Source organism: Mesocricetus auratus, unplaced genomic scaffold (assembly GCF_017639785.1).
Source record: "Mesocricetus auratus isolate SY011 unplaced genomic scaffold, BCM_Maur_2.0 Super-Scaffold_4256, whole genome shotgun sequence".
In the NCBI taxonomy this organism is placed as follows: domain Eukaryota; kingdom Metazoa; phylum Chordata; class Mammalia; order Rodentia; family Cricetidae; genus Mesocricetus; species Mesocricetus auratus.
Genome location: NW_024429182.1, coordinates 79,552,878 through 79,570,801, shown reverse-complemented (window position 1 = coordinate 79,570,801; position 17,924 = coordinate 79,552,878). Strand labels below are relative to the sequence as shown.

Below are 17,924 nucleotides of genomic sequence, written 5' to 3'. Positions count from 1 at the left end.
GTCCTGCAGGCCCTGTGAGCCAGGGGGAACTGGCAGAGAGCCACTTTCACTGGTTCACCGTGTCCTGTTGTTGGCTGAAGCTGCGCGTCCCCTGCTGACTTCCAAGGCTTCTCTCTCTAAGCTGTGTTTGTGGCTAAAGCTCCTGGTCAGAATCCTTTCCTCTTCAGCCTCTGGGTGAGTTTCTCGGGAGCCTTCAGGTCTGCCCTGCTACTGAAGAGGAACACTATGCCTCGTGTGTGCCTCAGATTTTAAAACAAGGTAACTGAGCAAGAAATCCTTCACTGGCAAGTGCCACCTACCCAGAGGTCTTGGTGATTAAATCAAGGGTAGGCACAGCATAAACTGGCCTTAGGAAGGTGTAGGGAAAGGCCTGGAGACTGGAGTTCGACCACCAAGGAGGGAAGAGCCAAAAGAAAAGGCAAAATGCAGGGGTGGTGTCAGAGGCCTCTAGGCCCCAAAGCCAGGGCTAGCAGCTATGACAGAGGTCAAACCTGGGCTCTCCTGGAAAGTGAGGCTTGGGAGTCACTTTTTCTGTCTTTGGGAAAGTACCATTCTCAGCAGCATTGTCACAGGGTTTAATGAAAAGCTTTTTTTATAAGTTTATTGTTGATTAAGCATATGCTATTATACATAATGACGGGTTTCACACAAACTTTTCTAGGCAGATACAAAATGTATAAAATGTTTTTCCATCATAATCATTCCCATCACTACGTTTTGTCCCTTCCCACCCCCCACAGATCCCCTTCTTCTTCTCAACTATTCCCTCTAACTTTTAAGTTATTTTTTTCTGGAACCCCATGTGTTTATAAAGGGTTGTTTGCAGGACCATGAATGATTAATTTCAGGAGCTTGGGCAATGTATTGCTGGGTGTGAAATAATGTACACAGTTTTGTTTTTTTTTTCAGTGTGTTCTGTGTACAGTCAATCAGTGGTTGTGGAGGTGGGTTTCTCCTGTTGTTGAAACACATGGTTGTTGTTTTACCGTTGCCCTATTCTGTCATCACTAGAGGAACTTGGCCCAAGGGACTGAAGCTGGAGCATCCCCAGGCCACAGACATATGTGGGGTCCCACGAACATGCAGAGTCACATGCACTCACAGATGGGGCTGACAGCCTACGTGTGTCACAGAGTCTGGAGACCACTTGTGCTCCAAGGCCCATCCTCTGAGCAGCAAGGCACTAAAACAGCCCTGCCCTGTTCATGCCACTGCCCACTGGCAGCACCTGGCACTTGACACACAGCTGGCCTAAACCTAGCTGTGCATGCTAGTGTGAAGTGCACACTGCATTTGCAGTCTTGGTACAAGAATACAAATGTCTTCCAAATGTCTTCTTCTCACAGGGGTGTCATGTTGAAGGGATAATGTTATTCACGTGTCTGGTGAAGTAAGAGATATATAAAGTCTCATGTTTCTTTTTAGTTTTCTGTGAGTTGTAATTTGTCTCTAGTGGGCAGTGTTGGGCTGTTTGAGGTGACAGCTATGTTAATCACACTAACCCACTATCACACATGCACAAATTAGCTGGAATGTCACAGTGTGCTCCCTAAATCTGTGTAATTATATGTCAATTAAAATAGTTAAAATGTGCGTGAAGGGGCTAGGGAGATAATTCAATCAATAAAGTGCTTACACTTCGAGTATGAGGACCTAAGTTAATCCCCAGAATGTACATAAAGGAGCTGGAGATGGGTGGATTCCTAGGGAGTGCTGGTCAGACATCCTAGTCTAACAGCCAAGATTTTCCTCTGGCTTCCACATATACATAAACACATGTACCTAAACACATATGTGCACCTGAACATATGTGTACAATCCATACACACAAACACACGGTTTGCACATTAAAGTTTTTAATACAGTAGCAAAACTATTGTTATTGGGATCCTTTTGAAGACCTGTGTTTGGAGAAGTGGGCTCTGAACAGATGACTTCAGATACATGCAGACTCCCACACAGGGAGAGCTAGGAGAGTACTTCTGGTTCAGAGAAGATACTACCAGTGTCACATCAGAATGAAGTTGATTGTGTGCCCTATAGCCAGTATGAGCTATGCTACTCTTGGAGCTGGTCAGAATCCTTCAGTCTTTCCTCTGGTGACAGGCAGAAGACATGAGGTTCTGGCAGAGAGGCTTGGTCCTCCAGGCGCTGAGGAGTTCCTGGGGCATCCGTAGGATTCACAGGCAGCCACCACCTCCACCTGTCCCCAAGGTTGTGGCCACCTGGGAAGCCATCAGCCTGGGGAAGCAGCCGGTACCTGAGTATTTCAACTTTGCTCACGATGTGCTGGACGAGTGGAGTCGGCTGGAAAAGGTGAGTGAGCCTCACGCTGCCCTGGTGTCCCATGGGGGCATCTGAAGTCCCTCAGACACTGCAGTGAGACTCAAGACTGCAAAACAGTGCATTTCAACATTGTGACCTAAGAACCTGGGAAGTCTTAAAACTCGCACTGTTGGCACTCAAGCCTGAGACAAACAAGTCTGACCCAGACCATGTGTACCAGGTTCACTGGTTCCTGAGCCCAAGCCACACACGACAGCCATGCTTCTTCATCCTCCTACTATGGATTTGATGAGAAGGAGAAGGGGCTCTGCTCTGATACTGTCTCTCACTGTCACACACTTCCCTTCCAAGCAGGAGAAACAGGAGCTCAGGATCAAAGCTTTTCTCCTAGAAGTGAACCAAAACAAACAACCAAACAAATCCTGATTTCACCGTGTGTCTTACCTACACACACTTCTTTATTTTCCCTTCTGTATGTGCCTATTATGGATAGCTCTTTGTGTTATATTTGATACCAATGACTTATTGGTGATGTGAGAATATAAATTTTGATTCCAAAGAAACTTCAGGGTTAATTTTGTTTGCTTGCTCTAAAGAAACAAAAACAAAAACAAACAAACAAAAAACAGGTCAATGTAGCCCTTACTAGCCTGTAACTTGTTATGTTATATAGATGAGAGTGGCCTTGAGCTCACAGAGATTTGCCTGCTTGTCTCCGGGGTGTGTTTCTTTGTTTTTGAGATAGTCTTATTGTGAAATTCTGACTGGCCTGGAACTATAGCCAACTTGTGGTTCAACCTGGCCTTGAACTCATGGCAAGCCTCCAGCCTGAGACTCGAAGGTGCTATGATTACAGGCACGATCTACTATTCCTATCTCATTTCTGTTACTTTTAATCTTGTTGATTCTGCCACCACTGGATATAGGAATACTCCACTGCCACTGAAGATGGTAAACAGGTAAGACAGACTGAGGATGAAGGAGACACAAGCAGCCTTTGCAGTCACCAGGCACGCATCACCCACATACTTAAGTGTGGACTTAACTGAGATCTCTGGGCCTTGGCTTTCTCTTTGCAACTAGGATTCCAGGCATCGGCTGCCCCAAGCTGTAGTGAGCATTAAATGAGAGGTGTATGTGACTCACAGGCAGAATGCTCCATCCTTAGCTATGTGCAAAGAGTAAGGGCTTTTTCTCTTTTTCCCATTTTAGAGGAGTTTCCCTTTTCTCTTCCCCTTCTTCACATTTCTTTTCCCGTGTTAGGGACGAAGTCCAGACCCTTGCACATGTTAGGTCAGTGTTTTGTCTGTTTTTTTTAATTTGGAGTTTTGTGTTTTTGGGGGGCGGCAGAACTTTAGCTACATGGCTTAACTTCCCATTTGCTGAGATTAAAGTTATTAGTCTCAATACCTGACCTCTTAGAGGTCTTCTGATGATAAAGGCAAAAGATGCAAGAGTAAGTTTTAACAATGAAATGGAATTTTCCAGGGTTCTCGGCTTCATGAAAGCCACAGTGCTGAGGGCAACACTGGAAAAGAATCCGTATCTTCAGAAGTAGCAGAGCCCTGGCACCCACTGTTTATTGCAGCCATTGCTGAGCCTCAGGCTGAACAGCGAGTCTGGGGCATTTTAAGCTTCCCTGGTCCTGAGCCAACTTTTTAGTTGCCCAGAAGCCCTGGAAAGCAGCAGTCCTTGTCCCCAGTGGAGCCTGGCAGCCTCCAAAGGCAAAGAATGGTTCCAGAGCTTTTTCAAAGCTTCATTTCCAAAGAATTATCATTATTTGGTGGTACTCCCATCTTTTTCTTTTATTTTTGAGATTATAATATAGTTACATATTGTCTCCCTTCCCTTTCCTCCCTCCAATTCTCCCATATATATATATATATATACATATATATATATATATATCCATCCTTGCTCTCTCCCAAACTCACATCCTCTCTTTTCATCGTTACACGCATCTATGCATATGTGTGTACACACACACTATATATTCCTAAATATAACCTTCTCGGGCTACATAATGTTACATGTATGTATGTATGTATGTATTATGTAGTGAACACCAGTTGACTGGTTGTTACTTTTGTAAGACTGTCTAGAGTTGCCACAGCTTGGAATTTAACCAGTAAAAAAGTCTATTCCCAGGAAGGCAGTTGTCAAAAAAGAAATTGTAGGCAATTAGTTTAACTTTGTGATTGCAAGAAGCAGATGAAGTGTTAGATGCCCACATGGGAAAAGAAAAATAAACCAAAAGCTAGTAGAATAACCAAGAAGCTAAAGAAAAGAAAGACTAGGGATTGAGAAATGCACATGGGCTTTGAAAGCCTCCTGTACATTCCTAAGCATCCCAGAAACTGCGTGTTAGAACCAGGGGCCTCACCTGGGTCATGCGTGTGCCTGAAAAAGATCTGACAAGGCCCTGGGCAGGCTCTCAGGGTTTATGCTGTGTCCACCTCTGTCTCACTTGCTCTGTGCCGTTAGGTGATCTCACAGCTTCCTGCTCCGGCCACCGTGCCTCCCCCACCATCATAGACATCTAGCTCTCTAGAGCTTTAAATCAAAATAAACTCTTAAGTTGCCTTTGGTCGTGGCAACAATAAGTAATACAGCTATACAACCTTGTGGGACTATATTGAAAACCAATGCGTTGTGCACTTTTTTTGTGTTAATTAGTAGGTGATGTGAGTAATGTTTTAATTGAACAGGGAAAGACACAGGACAGCATAAATCATCTTACCTTTTATGTCAAAGATGTTGGTATGGAAAATTTGCTTATATTTGCCTAAACTCAACACTGTGAAAATATGTAAATAGCAAATAAAACTAGCCACTCTCTTAAGTACAAAGAAAGAACCAGCCTTTGAGTTTTGTGCTTGACTGACTGGCTTTTAGTTTTATGAGGGAGAGTCTCATGTAGACACATTGGACTTAAACTCACTGTGCAGTCAAAGATGGTGTTGAATTTCTGATCCTCTTGTTTTTACCTCCTAAGTACTGGGGTTATAGGCATGCCACACAGCACCTGTCTTACTCAGTGATGGGAACCTAACCTAGGTCTTTGTGCATGCTGAGTCTTACTCAACCGAGTCATACCTTGTGCCCATAATTTTGATTTTTTTCAAGATAGGATTTCTCTGTGTAGCTTTGTAGACCAGGCTGGCCTCGAACACACAGAGATCTGCCTGCCTCTGCCTCCCGAGTGCTGGAATTAAAGGTGTGCGCCACCACTGCCTGGCTTCATAATTTTGATTTTTGAACTCTGTGAACACATAACTATTATAAAAATATAGTTTTCTTACAAACAAATGAGCAAAGCCACCCAACAATGGCTTCTATTTTTTCCCCTGGCTACATCTACTGTCCAGGAAGGGCACCGGCCTCCAAATCCTGCATTCTGGTGGGTGAACAGCTTAGGAGCAGAAGTCAAGTGGACCTTTGAGGAGCTGGGGAAGCAGTCCAGGAAGGCAGCCAATATCTTAGAGGGTGTTTGTGGCCTGCAACCTGGAGACAGAATGATGCTGGTGCTTCCACGACTCCCAGATTGGTGGTTGATCAGCGTGGCGTGTATGCGAACAGGTCAGTAAGCAAGGCTAGGGCTCTTTGGTAGGACTGACCCTGCCCACCAGAGCTTGCAGTTCCCACAAGAGAACCGTATTTGGGGTTCACTTTTCCTTTGCCCAGCAGTCTCAAACCTGATTGTTTGCAGAGGCTAGACAATGATATGATAATGAAGAGTCAACTGCTTAGTAAGGGTAGAAGTATAAGGAAGCCTTGCAATTTTTTAAAGCACCTACTATGTGCTAGGCACTGTGTTAAGAGATTTTTTCAATGATCAAAACATTTTTTAAAGTATTATTTATTTTTGTCACCAAATATCTCACTTTTTCCTACCCTACAGCTTTTATCGATACTTAAATAAAATAACTCACAACTACATTTTACATTATGAGGTGAGGTGGAGCCTCCACTCCAACACTGCAGAAGATACCACAGCTGATGTCATTGCATCCCTACATCCATAGATTTTCCTCATATGCACTTGCCAGGTTAAAGTGATTGACTTTCTCTTATTGACAGTTCTGGCTGTCAATCATTTTCTATCTTTGTTAGGGTTAGTATTGCTGTGAAGAGACACCATGACCACAGCAACTCCTATAAAAGAAAAATATTCAATTGGGGTTGCTTTCGTTTTCAGAGGTTCAGTCCATTATCATTATGGTGGGGAGCATGGCAGAGTGCAGGCAGACAAGATTCTGGCTACATCTTGATATTCAGGCAATAGGAAGTAGACTCAGACACTGGGCAGTATCTTGAGCATGTATGAGACCTCAAAGCCCACCTCCACAGTGACGCACTTCCTCCAACAAGGCCACATCTACTCCAACAAAGTCACACCTCCTAATAATGCCTCTCCTGTTGGAGGCCATTTCCTTTCAAACCGCATCTACTTAGGCTCCAAACTTGAATACAGTCCCCAGTCCATAACAAACAAAGGACTTCTAGGGATGTGAAAATGGAGTAGTGGAATGAAGAAGCACATCAGGACTGGGGGTACCTCACAAAGACCTGAGTTTGATCCTCAGAACCCATATTATAAAAAAGCCAAGTATGATGGTACACATTTATAATCTCAGCCTTGAGGAGGCAGAGACAGGCAGATCTCTGGGGCTCCACAGCTAGCCAGCTTGGCACACTTGGCAAGTCCCAAGCCAGTGAGAGAGCCTGTCTCAAAAACAAGGTAGACGGCAATTGAAGAGACACCTGAGGTTGTCTTCTTTACCTCCTCCATACTTACTTGCATACATAGCACCTACAGTCACATGAGCACACACATATTCGTGCATACACATGTATAAAAGAGCAACACTCAATTCAGAGTGCTCAAACTGGGCACAAATTGTGCAAGAGTTTCAGAGACAGGGCAAAGTGTAGTAAGAACATGAGTTTGACTCTGGTGTTGTGCTGAAATGACCTTTCCCTCTGCCTTTTGTTCTCACTAGATACTTTCCTCTGTGAAGTGAGTGTTAAACACCACAGAAAATACTAATAATTTGCATTCTGAGATATCAAGGGCTTTCAAATGTCAAGTCACCCCCACCCAGTTCTTATTCCTTACCTTTAGAGGTAGATGGACTATGTCACCCTTTGCACAGCTTTGATTGAAGTTATGTGGGGATTCTGGAGTCCCTATCTGCTATATTTCCTTTATCAGCAAGTGATCCACACAAAATAAAAGGATTTATTGCAATATTTTGTTTGAAAGTCATGAGAAAAATTGAACTAAGGAGTTGTTGAGGCAATACAATATAAGTCAAGATCATGGACTCCTGTCTGTCTTAGTCAGGGTTTTTATTGCTGTGATGAAACACCATGACCAACTTAGGGAGGCAAGGGCTTATTAGGCTTATACTTCCTCATTGTGGTCCAGCACTGAAGGAAGTCAGGACAGGAACTCAAGCAGGGGCAGAACCTGGAAGCAAGAGCTGGTGCAAAGATCATGGAAGGGTATTATTTACTGGCTTGCTCATCATGACTTGCTCATCCTGCTTTCTTGTAGAACCCAGGATCACCAGCCCAGGGATAGCCCCACCCATCAATCACTAATTAACAACATGCCCTACAGTTGTATCTTATGGAGGCATTTTCTCAATTGATATTCCCTTTCAGATGACTCTAGCTTGTGTCAAGTTGACATAAATCTAGGCAGGACAGAGCAGGTTTACAGCTGCTTTAGCTCTGCAATTCTGGCTTTATTACACATTAGCTATGTACTCTTGGGCAAGTCATTTGATTTAGTTAAGGCACGAAAGTCTAAAGACCCATACTCTTTTAAAGTGCATGGAGTGTTTACCACAATGGCATGTTTTTCTGAGCATTGTGAGAACTAAGTGAAGTAAAGTCGGGAAAATTCCTACCATCGGAAATACCTTTTTCTACTTTGTTGCTACTATTATTGTTCCCTCAGGTGTTCCATCCCTCCTCAAACACTTGTTTATCTGGCCCCTACATTAGAATCTTCCTCCTCTCTAACAACATCCCTTCTCTGTGTGGCCCAAGGTGTGGTCATGATCCCAGGTGTCTCCCAGCTGACAGCGAAGGATCTCAAGTACCGGCTTCAGACAGCCAGGGCCAAGTCCATCATCACCAGTGATGCCCTAGCCCCACAAGTGGACACCATCAGTGCTGACTGCCCTTCCCTCCAAACCAAGCTTCTGGTGTCTGACACCAGTCGTCCAGGCTGGATCAATTTCCGGGAACTCCTTCGGTAAATTGGGACTCTCCAGGAGAGTAGCAATGAGATACGCTTTGGGTATTTTCTTTTAAAGCAACATGATTGAGCATGAGGTGACTGAATCAAAGAGATACTGGCCAGAGACAACATCCTGTGACCACCTCAATGTTCAAAGTCACTCAGTTACTAGATGTGTCGCTTCATCCCAGTGTCCTCTAAAATGATGGCAAAGATGGCTTGAATTCTTAGCCAGGGAATATGAGCTAACCTTTATGATACATTTAGTTTACAGAAAGCTGTCAATAGTGAAACAGCTGCTCTTTTTTGGTGCTTGCTGTCTGCCAGACACTATGCTAAATAAGCTGTCACCTACATTCATTTGTGCAAGAAGGATTTAATGAGGCCTGTTCTGTGGTTCAGAATACTGGTGCTCTGTGCTTTGGAGCTCAGAACACTGTTGTAAGGAAGAAATCACCTTGCTTAATCTTTGAAAGGAGCCACACGAAGTCAGAATTAGGGCAGAGTCAAGACTATTTCTGCCTTGTAAGAAGGGTGTGACAGATGTTTACCTGGGAACTTGAGATCTTTTTTCCTGATCAGAGATCAGAATGCCCATCCTGGTGGCTCACACCTGTCACCCTAGCACTCAGGAAATTGAGATAGGAGTGTGAGCTTAAGGCCAACCTGAACTACACAGCCAGACCCTGTCACAAAACAAAATAAAAAACAAGAAAGGAAGAATACAAAACAGGCCACTGGGTGCTGGACTTTTGAGCCTGAAGCATCCACCTCGATGACCAGATGGACCTGAATGTTTTGCATACCAATTTTGCAATCTCGTATCAGGCCTACTTAGCCAGATGTAGTTGAACCAGGACTCCAGTCTTCATTTCTGAAGATCAGCCCATGAAATTTGGGGGAGTTGCCAGGTTAAACTAGATATATACTTTTAATATCAGTTGTCATTAAAATTGCTCAAGCTTTAAGAAGAATCAAAGTTCTGATTTCATTTTATCCAGGGTGGAGCACAAGTAATGGAATTTCTTTTAAAAATTAACTCAGAGATCTTAAGACATAGCCAGGGCTGAGAACCATGAACTAGCTGAGGCTTCAAATCGCAGAACTTGGGAAATTACCTAATTTCAAACCACTAATTTTTGAAGAAACATTAAGAAAATTATCTTTACATTGAGAATTGAGTTAGGGATAGGACTATTCATAAATGAAAAGAATTACACACATGAGAATGTATGTGTTCTACCACAAACTCCTCAGACCCACTCAAAGAATGTAGGAATGTGTGTGTGTGTGTGTTATATGTATGTGATATGTGAGTATGTGTGTGTGTGTGTGTTTGTTCATGTAGATGTGTGTGTGTATGTATGTATGTATGTATGTATGTATGTATGTATGTATGTGCAGGACAGAGTTAACATCAGGTATTTTCCTCTATCATTCTCCATCACCTTATTTTTTGAGACAGGGTCTCTTATGGAACCTGGAGCTCACCAGCTAGGTAGAATGGCTGCCCAGTGAACTCCATGGATCTTCTGCCTATGCATCTCCAAGCCTGAGATTATAGATTCAAGCTAAGGATCTAAACTCATGTCTGCCCCTTTAAACTGTACTGACTGAACTATTTACTCAACTTTTTAGATCTTTCAAATGAGTCATTTGGACATTTTGAGCGTCAATTTTCTTGGCTAAAAAACTGTTGTAGAGAAATATCTTTCTATTAAGGCATGTGCAGGTAGTAAAATCCTCCACAAAGCACCTCATGCACATATGTTGAAATGGCAGCCCTACGATTGTTATAATTTTGGTACTGCTTGGTGTATTTATATTAGCAGTGTCACCTGGAATTCTTGCATTTTTCAGAAATGCTTCTACAGAGCACAACTGTGTGAGAACCAAGAGTCAAGATTCGTTGGCCATCTACTTCACCAGTGGAACCACGGGGGCCCCCAAGATGGTAGAACATTCCCAGTGCAGCTATGGATTGGGCTTTGTGGCCAGTGGAAGGTATTGGGACAGCTTTCTGGAAAGTCAAATGTAGCATGGATAAAAAATCCAGAGACAGATATTGGAATTAAAGCTGAAGGTCAGAGAAGCAAAGCAGCCAACCACTTGCGAGCTCTCACCTCTACCAATGCTCAGACTGAAGGGACAATCCAAGATCCACCAAACCTCAGACTCCCTTCAGCTCCTGTCTTCCTGCCCATCCCGGCCCCCTGCCTTATGTTCCTCTCTAGTGCTGGGATTAAAGGTGTGAGATTCCAAGTGTGAGCCCTGTTTCTCTTTTAGACTGGATCAATTTCATGTAGCTCAGGGTGGCCTTGAATTAACAAATACTCATCTGCTTCTGCCTCCCAAGTGCTGGCATTAAAGGTGTGTGCCACCACTACCTGACCTCTATGGCTAACTATAGTAGCTGCTAGGATTAAAGGTGTATACTACCACTGTCTGGCCTCTATGGCTAACCAGTGTGGCTAGCTTTGCACTCTAATCTTCAGGTAAGTTATATTTGTTAAATCAAAAACTAAAATACCACCAAAGTCCCAAACCAAGGTGGAGGAATGAGCAAATGGGAGGGAGTGAAGGGGGGGTGGAAATGGAGGGCAGAAGGCAACCAGAGGACAGGTCAGGGAGGCCTTGGAGGTTTTACTCTGAGGAATCTGAAAACTGTTAGGTGTTTTTAAAATTACATCAAAATATACAATGCATGTGTTTTCATCATTTTCTTAAAATGTTTCTAGCAGATATATAAAACTGTTCATAGTTATGGAACAGTGTGTCACTGGTTTGAAAAGTGTGTGTTATACAATCTTTAAGTCATGGTAAAGCTATTCATGTTCTCAAATACTTGTCGTTTGTGATAAAATAAACACTGAAGATCTTCTGGGAAATTTTTACCAGTTTAAGTGTATCATCTAACATCATTATACATGCTCATATTTTTGGGCACCCATCATCACCATCTCTCTACAGAACTAACTTTTAATCATATCAAGCAGAAACTCTAGACCCATTATAAAATAGCCTCCCATCCTCCTCCTCCCCTGTCTTCCTGGAAACCTCTATTCTGCTTTCTGTCTCTATGAATCTGGTAATTTCAGACATCTCATGTGAGCAGTACATGATTTTGAAATTTGGCTCCTTTCACCTAGGACAGTGTCATCAGGGTTCATTCGTTTTCTGTTAAATTCTCCTCACATATACTTTTTTACTTTTAATTAGATACAATGTACTAGGTATCACTGTGGCCTTTTCAAACATAGTGTGTTTAGTATGTTCTCCTCCCCTCCCAGCTCTCCTACCCCTGCTTCCTCTGTGAACACCTTGTCACTTTTCCTCTTTTGTGACTCATGTGTCCTTTTGCCACCTCCTATTTATTCTTCCTCATTACTTGCTCATAGGTCCTCTTGGTATCATTTCTAGTTTTGCAGGTTTTACATATACTTGTGTATATACATGTATATATTGCAGGCTAGGAAACACATATTGGAGAATCATGTGGGTTCTGTCTTTCTGAGATTGAGCCACTTAATGTATTTTTCAAATCCACCCACTTTCTTGCTGTGTGGTGACCTAGTTATACCTCACCTGAGCAAATGCCCCAAAATGCCACATCCTACCACAGGGATACTTGCACATCCATGTTTATTGCTGCCTTATTCATGGTAGCAGGGAAATAGGACAAGACTATACATCTATCAACAGAAGAATGGATAATAAAAAAGTGGCACATATTTAGAGTGGAATTTTATTCGGCTGCACAGAAAAATTTAAATTTCAGGGAAATTTCCCTACTTTTTACGACTCAAAAGTATTCCATTGTAAGTACATGTTACATTTTTAAATCCACTCAACTGTTGGTATAAACATGGGTTACCTGTATATTGTACCTACTGCCCCCACTGTTTCTTCTTTGGGTATCTCTCTGAAGTAGGATTGCTCAGTCATAAGACAATTCTATGTTAAGATTTTTGGTTTATTTAAGAAGTATTGGGTATTTTGAGCAGGGCTATGATATGATGCAATTTAGTTTTTAAAGTGTCCCTCAGGATGTCAGGTTGATAACAAATAAGAATGAAGGAATGAAGCAGAGTTAGAAAAGAGGACACAGCTGGGCAGTGGTGGTGCATACCTTTAATTCCAGCACTCGGGAGACAGAGGCAGGTGGATCTCTATGAGTTCGAGGCCAGCCTGGTCTACAAAGCTACACAGAGAAACCCTGTCTTGAAGAGAGAGAGAGAGAGAGAAAGAGAGAGAGAGACAGAGACAGAGACAGTGAGAGACAGAGAGAGACAGAGACAGAGGAACAGAGACAGAGAGACAGAGCAGAGAGAAGAAAGGAAGGAAGGAAGGAAGGAAGGAAGAAAGAAAGAAAGAAAGAAAGAAAGAAAGAAAGAAAGAAAGAAAGAAAGAAAGAAAGAAAGAAGGAAAGAAGGAAGGAAAGAAGGAAGGAAGGAAGGAAGGAAAAAGAAAGAGAGAAAAGAGTGCACTATATTCAAACAAAGTGTGATGACTTGTCTTGGGGTTTAGAAGTGACAGGAGAAAGTGAAGAGATTATAAACAACTTAAACACAGACCTAATGAAATTTTCTGACAGTTCAATATGGGGTGAGAACTATGTGGTTTATTCTCCTAAGAATAATGTGGAGGAAACAAAATAAGTTGGACAGAGGAAAGAAAACCAAGTGTTATTCCTTGGTATTGCAGCAAACTCAATGGGTCCATTAAACATCTTCATCTTCCTAATTGAAGTAGAACTGTAGAGATCGAGCATAGCTCTACATGTGTAGTGGTAACAAGATTCCTCTCAGGTTACCAGTATACAGATGTTATTTAATATATTGAGGCTGGGTGAGATTTGAAGAGAACAGAGAAACATTTCTGCACTGAAAGGAGGAACAGGAGCTTACTTAGGGGGAGCTACCCATGGGGCAAACCAGAAGAAAGTATGTCCTGAGACCAAAAGGCAAGCATGGCAGCCGTCTATATCCCGTGTTTGCAGACATGTGCATCCCTTTCCTAGGTTATTCCTCCTCTCTTTATCACCATGGTTGCTACACATCAATGATGCTTCTTCAAATGTCATGTCCACTTCAGAAGCATTTCTCAGACCCACCTCCACTCTCACTATGGACCACGTGAGAACATGAGATAAATCTTAAAGGATGCTTAATTAACAGTTGTGGAGATAATAGTCTCTTTGCTCCAAGTTAAGTGTTTATTCTCTGTCATCCTACAAAACTTTGATTTTAACTCTTAAAAATGTGCTCTCCCATTGACACTGGGCCCTCACTGGGACTCTTCCTGGACATACCATTGCTGCCCAGTGTCATGGAGATCCTGCAGCCCTGGGTCCACAGGACTGACCCTCCCCTAGCTCCATCAGATCACATATGGGGTAGATATTGGGGTGGGCCAACAAGTAACCCTGGTTCTAGGTCTGGGTAGTTTCAGGGTTGGTTATCCTGCCAGATCTCCCCTGTCTTTACCACCAGGGTGAGTTTTCCAGCATTGCTCTGGCTGGTTCACTCCTTGCAGTAATGAGCAAGAGGCATCGATAGTATAGCAGAGATCAGAGGCCTCAAACCAAATCAGTGACTCTCTGCAATGAATACCTGCATGTAAAATATAAAAATGTATGACTAAAGGAGACTCACTAATTTCACACTGCAGCTTCCATGATGAGATTTTCTCTTTCTTTCAACCCATTTATATCTCTTAAAAATTTGGAGGGGGCAGGGAGGTGGATAGGATCAGGAGGCATGTGGTAAAAAACACCTCCCTGCCCCCTCCAATGAAAGTTAAAAAATGTGCTCTCCCAGGTCATTTTGGATACTTATGTTTACTAACCTATAAGTCTTTCAAAATACAACTATTTACTTCTGCATCACTAGTGCTAACTCCAGATGAATTTAATGAGTGTGGAATGGAAAAACCTGCTCTTATCATAATGTACTGAGATTAATTTTCCCTTGCAAATTGCTCTTGAAAGTATGGGATCTGTTCTTTTCATTTTTTTCTTCTAGGCCCAGGAACAAACACAGAGAAAGTGTTGAGTATTTGTTGAGACAGTAATTAAGCTGATGGATCTTGTGTATATTTGACAAGTTTAAATGGTACCTCCTGTGGTCTGAGTTCCAAATGATATGTGAATAATATAATCCATTCTGAAGATAGATACATTGGTGAGGATTCTCTGACTTTCTGTCATTTTTTGGCAGGAGGTGGATGGCCTTGACTGAATCTGACATATTCTGGAACACAACTGACACTGGTTGGGTGAAGGCAGCCTGGACTCTCTTCTCTGCCTGGCCCAATGGAGCGTGCATTTTCGTGCATGAACTGCCCCGAGTTGATGCCAAAACTATCCTAAATGTAAGAAAAAACTCCCAGTGCTGGGATCCAAAGCTCTGCACACATTGAGCAAATGCTCTATCACTATGCACTCATTTTGAAACAGTCATATTATATAACACAAAACAACCTTGAACCAGCCGTCTTCTGTATTTGAGTCCCAAGGGTTGATGTTATAATTGTATACCACCATGCCAAGATCTTGAACACCTTTTGTGTTCTGGGTATGAATCAGATGAATGAAATATATGTTTTAAGATGGCATGGGACAATGTGTGAATTTGATGACAAATTCACTGAGAGCCTTACATAATCTTATTCCTGTCCACCTAACAGCCTTCATTCATTGCCCATGCTCAACATAGATCCCTAGGCACAGAAGAGTTTTATGTCTTCAAACCTTAACAAAGCCTTTTAATACATGTCATGCCTCTCTTTCCACAATCTTCTTCCCTATGCTCTGTCAAAGCACAATCTATGTCAAAACTTTAGGAAAAATTAAAAGTCTATTCACCAGAGCATGTGCTTCTGTCCCCGGACCTTATCATGAGCTTCCATCCAACCATAGATCTGGCCCCTCCTGTCTTGTTTCTCTGGAGTCTTATCAAGAGGGAGTGGTATTGACCACCCCAGTGAAGACACTGAGTACCTTTATTCTATCGTTGACTCTAACTGGCAGTTCTTGAGACGCCATGAGCCTATCTCCCCAGGCCTATCTGTTTGGGACAAGCTGGGTTACACATGACTAGAAATATGGGTTTCACCATTCGTTAAACTTGGACCTGTGGATTGAGCTTCTGTTCCACCTGGTCCCATCATGCTTAGTCCCAAATAAATATACAGAGGCTTATATTAATCATAAACTTTTTGGCCAATGGCTTAGGCTTAATACTGGCTAGCTCTCTCTTAATTATTAACCAATAACTACTAATCTATGTATTTCTACATGACCTTATCTTACCAGAGAATGCACGGAGTCCTATCTTCCTGGTAGCTACATGGCATCTCTCTGCTGGCTTCTCTCTCTGCCTTTCTCTTCCCAGCATTCTCCTTATCTGGTAGCCCCATCTAAGACTTTAGGAGATAATATGATAATGCAAATTAGAATAGAAAGTAAATTAGGTAAAGACTTTGGACTCATCAAGAAAGAATAAATAATTGAGTATTTTCTCAGAATTTGTCATATGCTAATGGACTAGACATTGTTAACGTACTTATTGCCATGTATATATTGTATATAGTTATTGTACTTATTGTATATAGTTTTTATTATATTTGTTATAACACTTTTTAATTTTAGGAAAAAGGGGGATATGTGGTGATACCTTAGTTTTACAAATAAAGCCTGTTTTTTTATTATTACTAGTCACAGTAACAGAAAGGCAGGAGCAACCCAAGCATCCATCAGAAACAATGCATAACCCAAATACAACACGTATGAGTGTGCGCACGTGTGCACACACACACACACATACACGTTAGTCAGCCTTTAAAAGAAAGCAAATTCTGCTACTCTGCAATATGAGTGATTTTGGAGGACCACATTCTAAGTGAAAGAAGGCAGTCCTCAAAGGACATATACTTCATGACTTCATTTACATAAGGTACCTAGAATAGCCATGTTCATGAAGACAGAATAGAATGGCAGCTACTATGAGTCTGGGGAGAAGATAATGTGAATGTATTACATAATGGGTACACAGACCCAGTTTGAAAAGATGAAATAACTCTGGATCTAGATGGTGCCAAAATGTAAAAATACCTTAAAAATGAGCAAAGTAGATAAATGTCTGAAATATATATCCAAGGATTATTTATGCTTCTGTGTGTTCACATGAACACAGATAAATGAATGTGTGTAGGAATGTGTGTACAGTAACTGTACATTTATGTGTGAAGGCCAGTGGTCATCTTCAAATGACACTCCTCAGGTGGCACCCACCTTATTTTTTGAGGCAAGATCTCTTTGGGCTGGAGCTTTCTTATTGGACTAGACCAATGGCCAGTGAGTCTTGGAGATCTACATGTCTCTGCCACCCTAGTTCTGAGTCTATGCTCATACACTACCACACTTGACTCTTTCTCATTGCTTGGGTTCTGGGGAGCAAACTCAGGCTCTCATGGTGCACTATAAGCACTTTACTGACTGAACTTTTTCCCATGATCTTCAATACTAATTTTAAACAGAACTACCATCTAGGAAAATAGTCATCTCGGTGTACAGTTAAGCATGGCAATCTGTTTCACTTCTGGATTGTAGTTTTTATCAGTTGTGCACTGAATACCCACCTCACTGTGTGCCTTCATCCCAAGAGCAGCTAGAATACTCAAAGCCTGGTAACTTGTCTCCTCCAGAGTGAGTCACTCAAGAGAGATAAAAGCATCCAAGACAGAAGTTTCCTCTTCCTATCATATAATCCCAAGTGACTTCCACCAGACACTCCATAAGGATACAAATGCCGGCAGGTAGAGATCATGGAGGTCATCTTGACAAATGCCATGCTTACTTTTCTACTTCTCTGCTATGGCAGCGAGATTATAAATATTTAATTCATTCATCCCATCACACTTGAGTATCTCTAAGAAAACTGTCTAAACCCCTTGTTTTGTTTAGACTCTCTGCAGGTTCCCAATAACTGTCATGTGCTGTGTTCCAACCCTCTTTCGCCTGCTTGTACAGGAGGATCTGACAAGGTACAGACTCTGCTCAGCACTTCTGGGGTTCTTGTTTGAGGATCTATGAGTAAATCCACCTTTACAATCCAACTCTTATTCCCTGTGTTCCTCCAGCTTCTCTTAAGTCAGATCTGTCTTCATGTGTCTCTCTTTGTCACTATGTGCTGTCTTTCACACAAAACAGTCCTTTAAAGATGATTCTATGGCTCCTTGGAATTCATACCCAGAGAAAATGGAAATGATTTAAGTCAATCCAAAATTTCAACAGTTGAGGTAAACTTCATCTCCACCGTATACAATGCCCACAGGCTAGTACTTTAACCTTGTGTCTGTGAATTCTGTCACAGAAATTGTTGAA

At 42.2% G+C, this 17,924-nt stretch overlaps 1 protein-coding gene across 4 annotated transcripts in view; it reads left to right on the top strand.

The window, feature by feature from the left end:
- The first annotated feature begins 31 nt into the window (after positions 1–31).
- Positions 32–17,924, top strand: part of Acsm5 (acyl-CoA synthetase medium chain family member 5) — a 32,443-nt gene continuing 14,550 nt past the window's right edge. The window contains exons 1-8 of one of the 4 annotated variants that reach the window (XM_013113721.3): positions 41–258; positions 910–944; positions 2,107–2,316; positions 5,655–5,865; positions 8,347–8,554; positions 10,400–10,543; positions 14,758–14,911; positions 17,505–17,584. In XM_013113721.3, coding sequence (XP_012969175.1) covers positions 2,116–2,316; positions 5,655–5,865; positions 8,347–8,554; positions 10,400–10,543; positions 14,758–14,911; positions 17,505–17,584 — 998 coding nt within the window. In that variant the 5' untranslated portion in view covers positions 41–258; positions 910–944; positions 2,107–2,115. Of the gene's footprint in view, positions 259–909; positions 945–2,106; positions 2,317–5,654; positions 5,866–8,346; positions 8,559–10,399; positions 10,544–14,757; positions 14,912–17,504; positions 17,585–17,924 lie in introns of those variants that run through there. The other 3 variants (XM_005064489.4, XM_013113726.3, XM_040755599.1) reach the window with 3 other exon arrangements.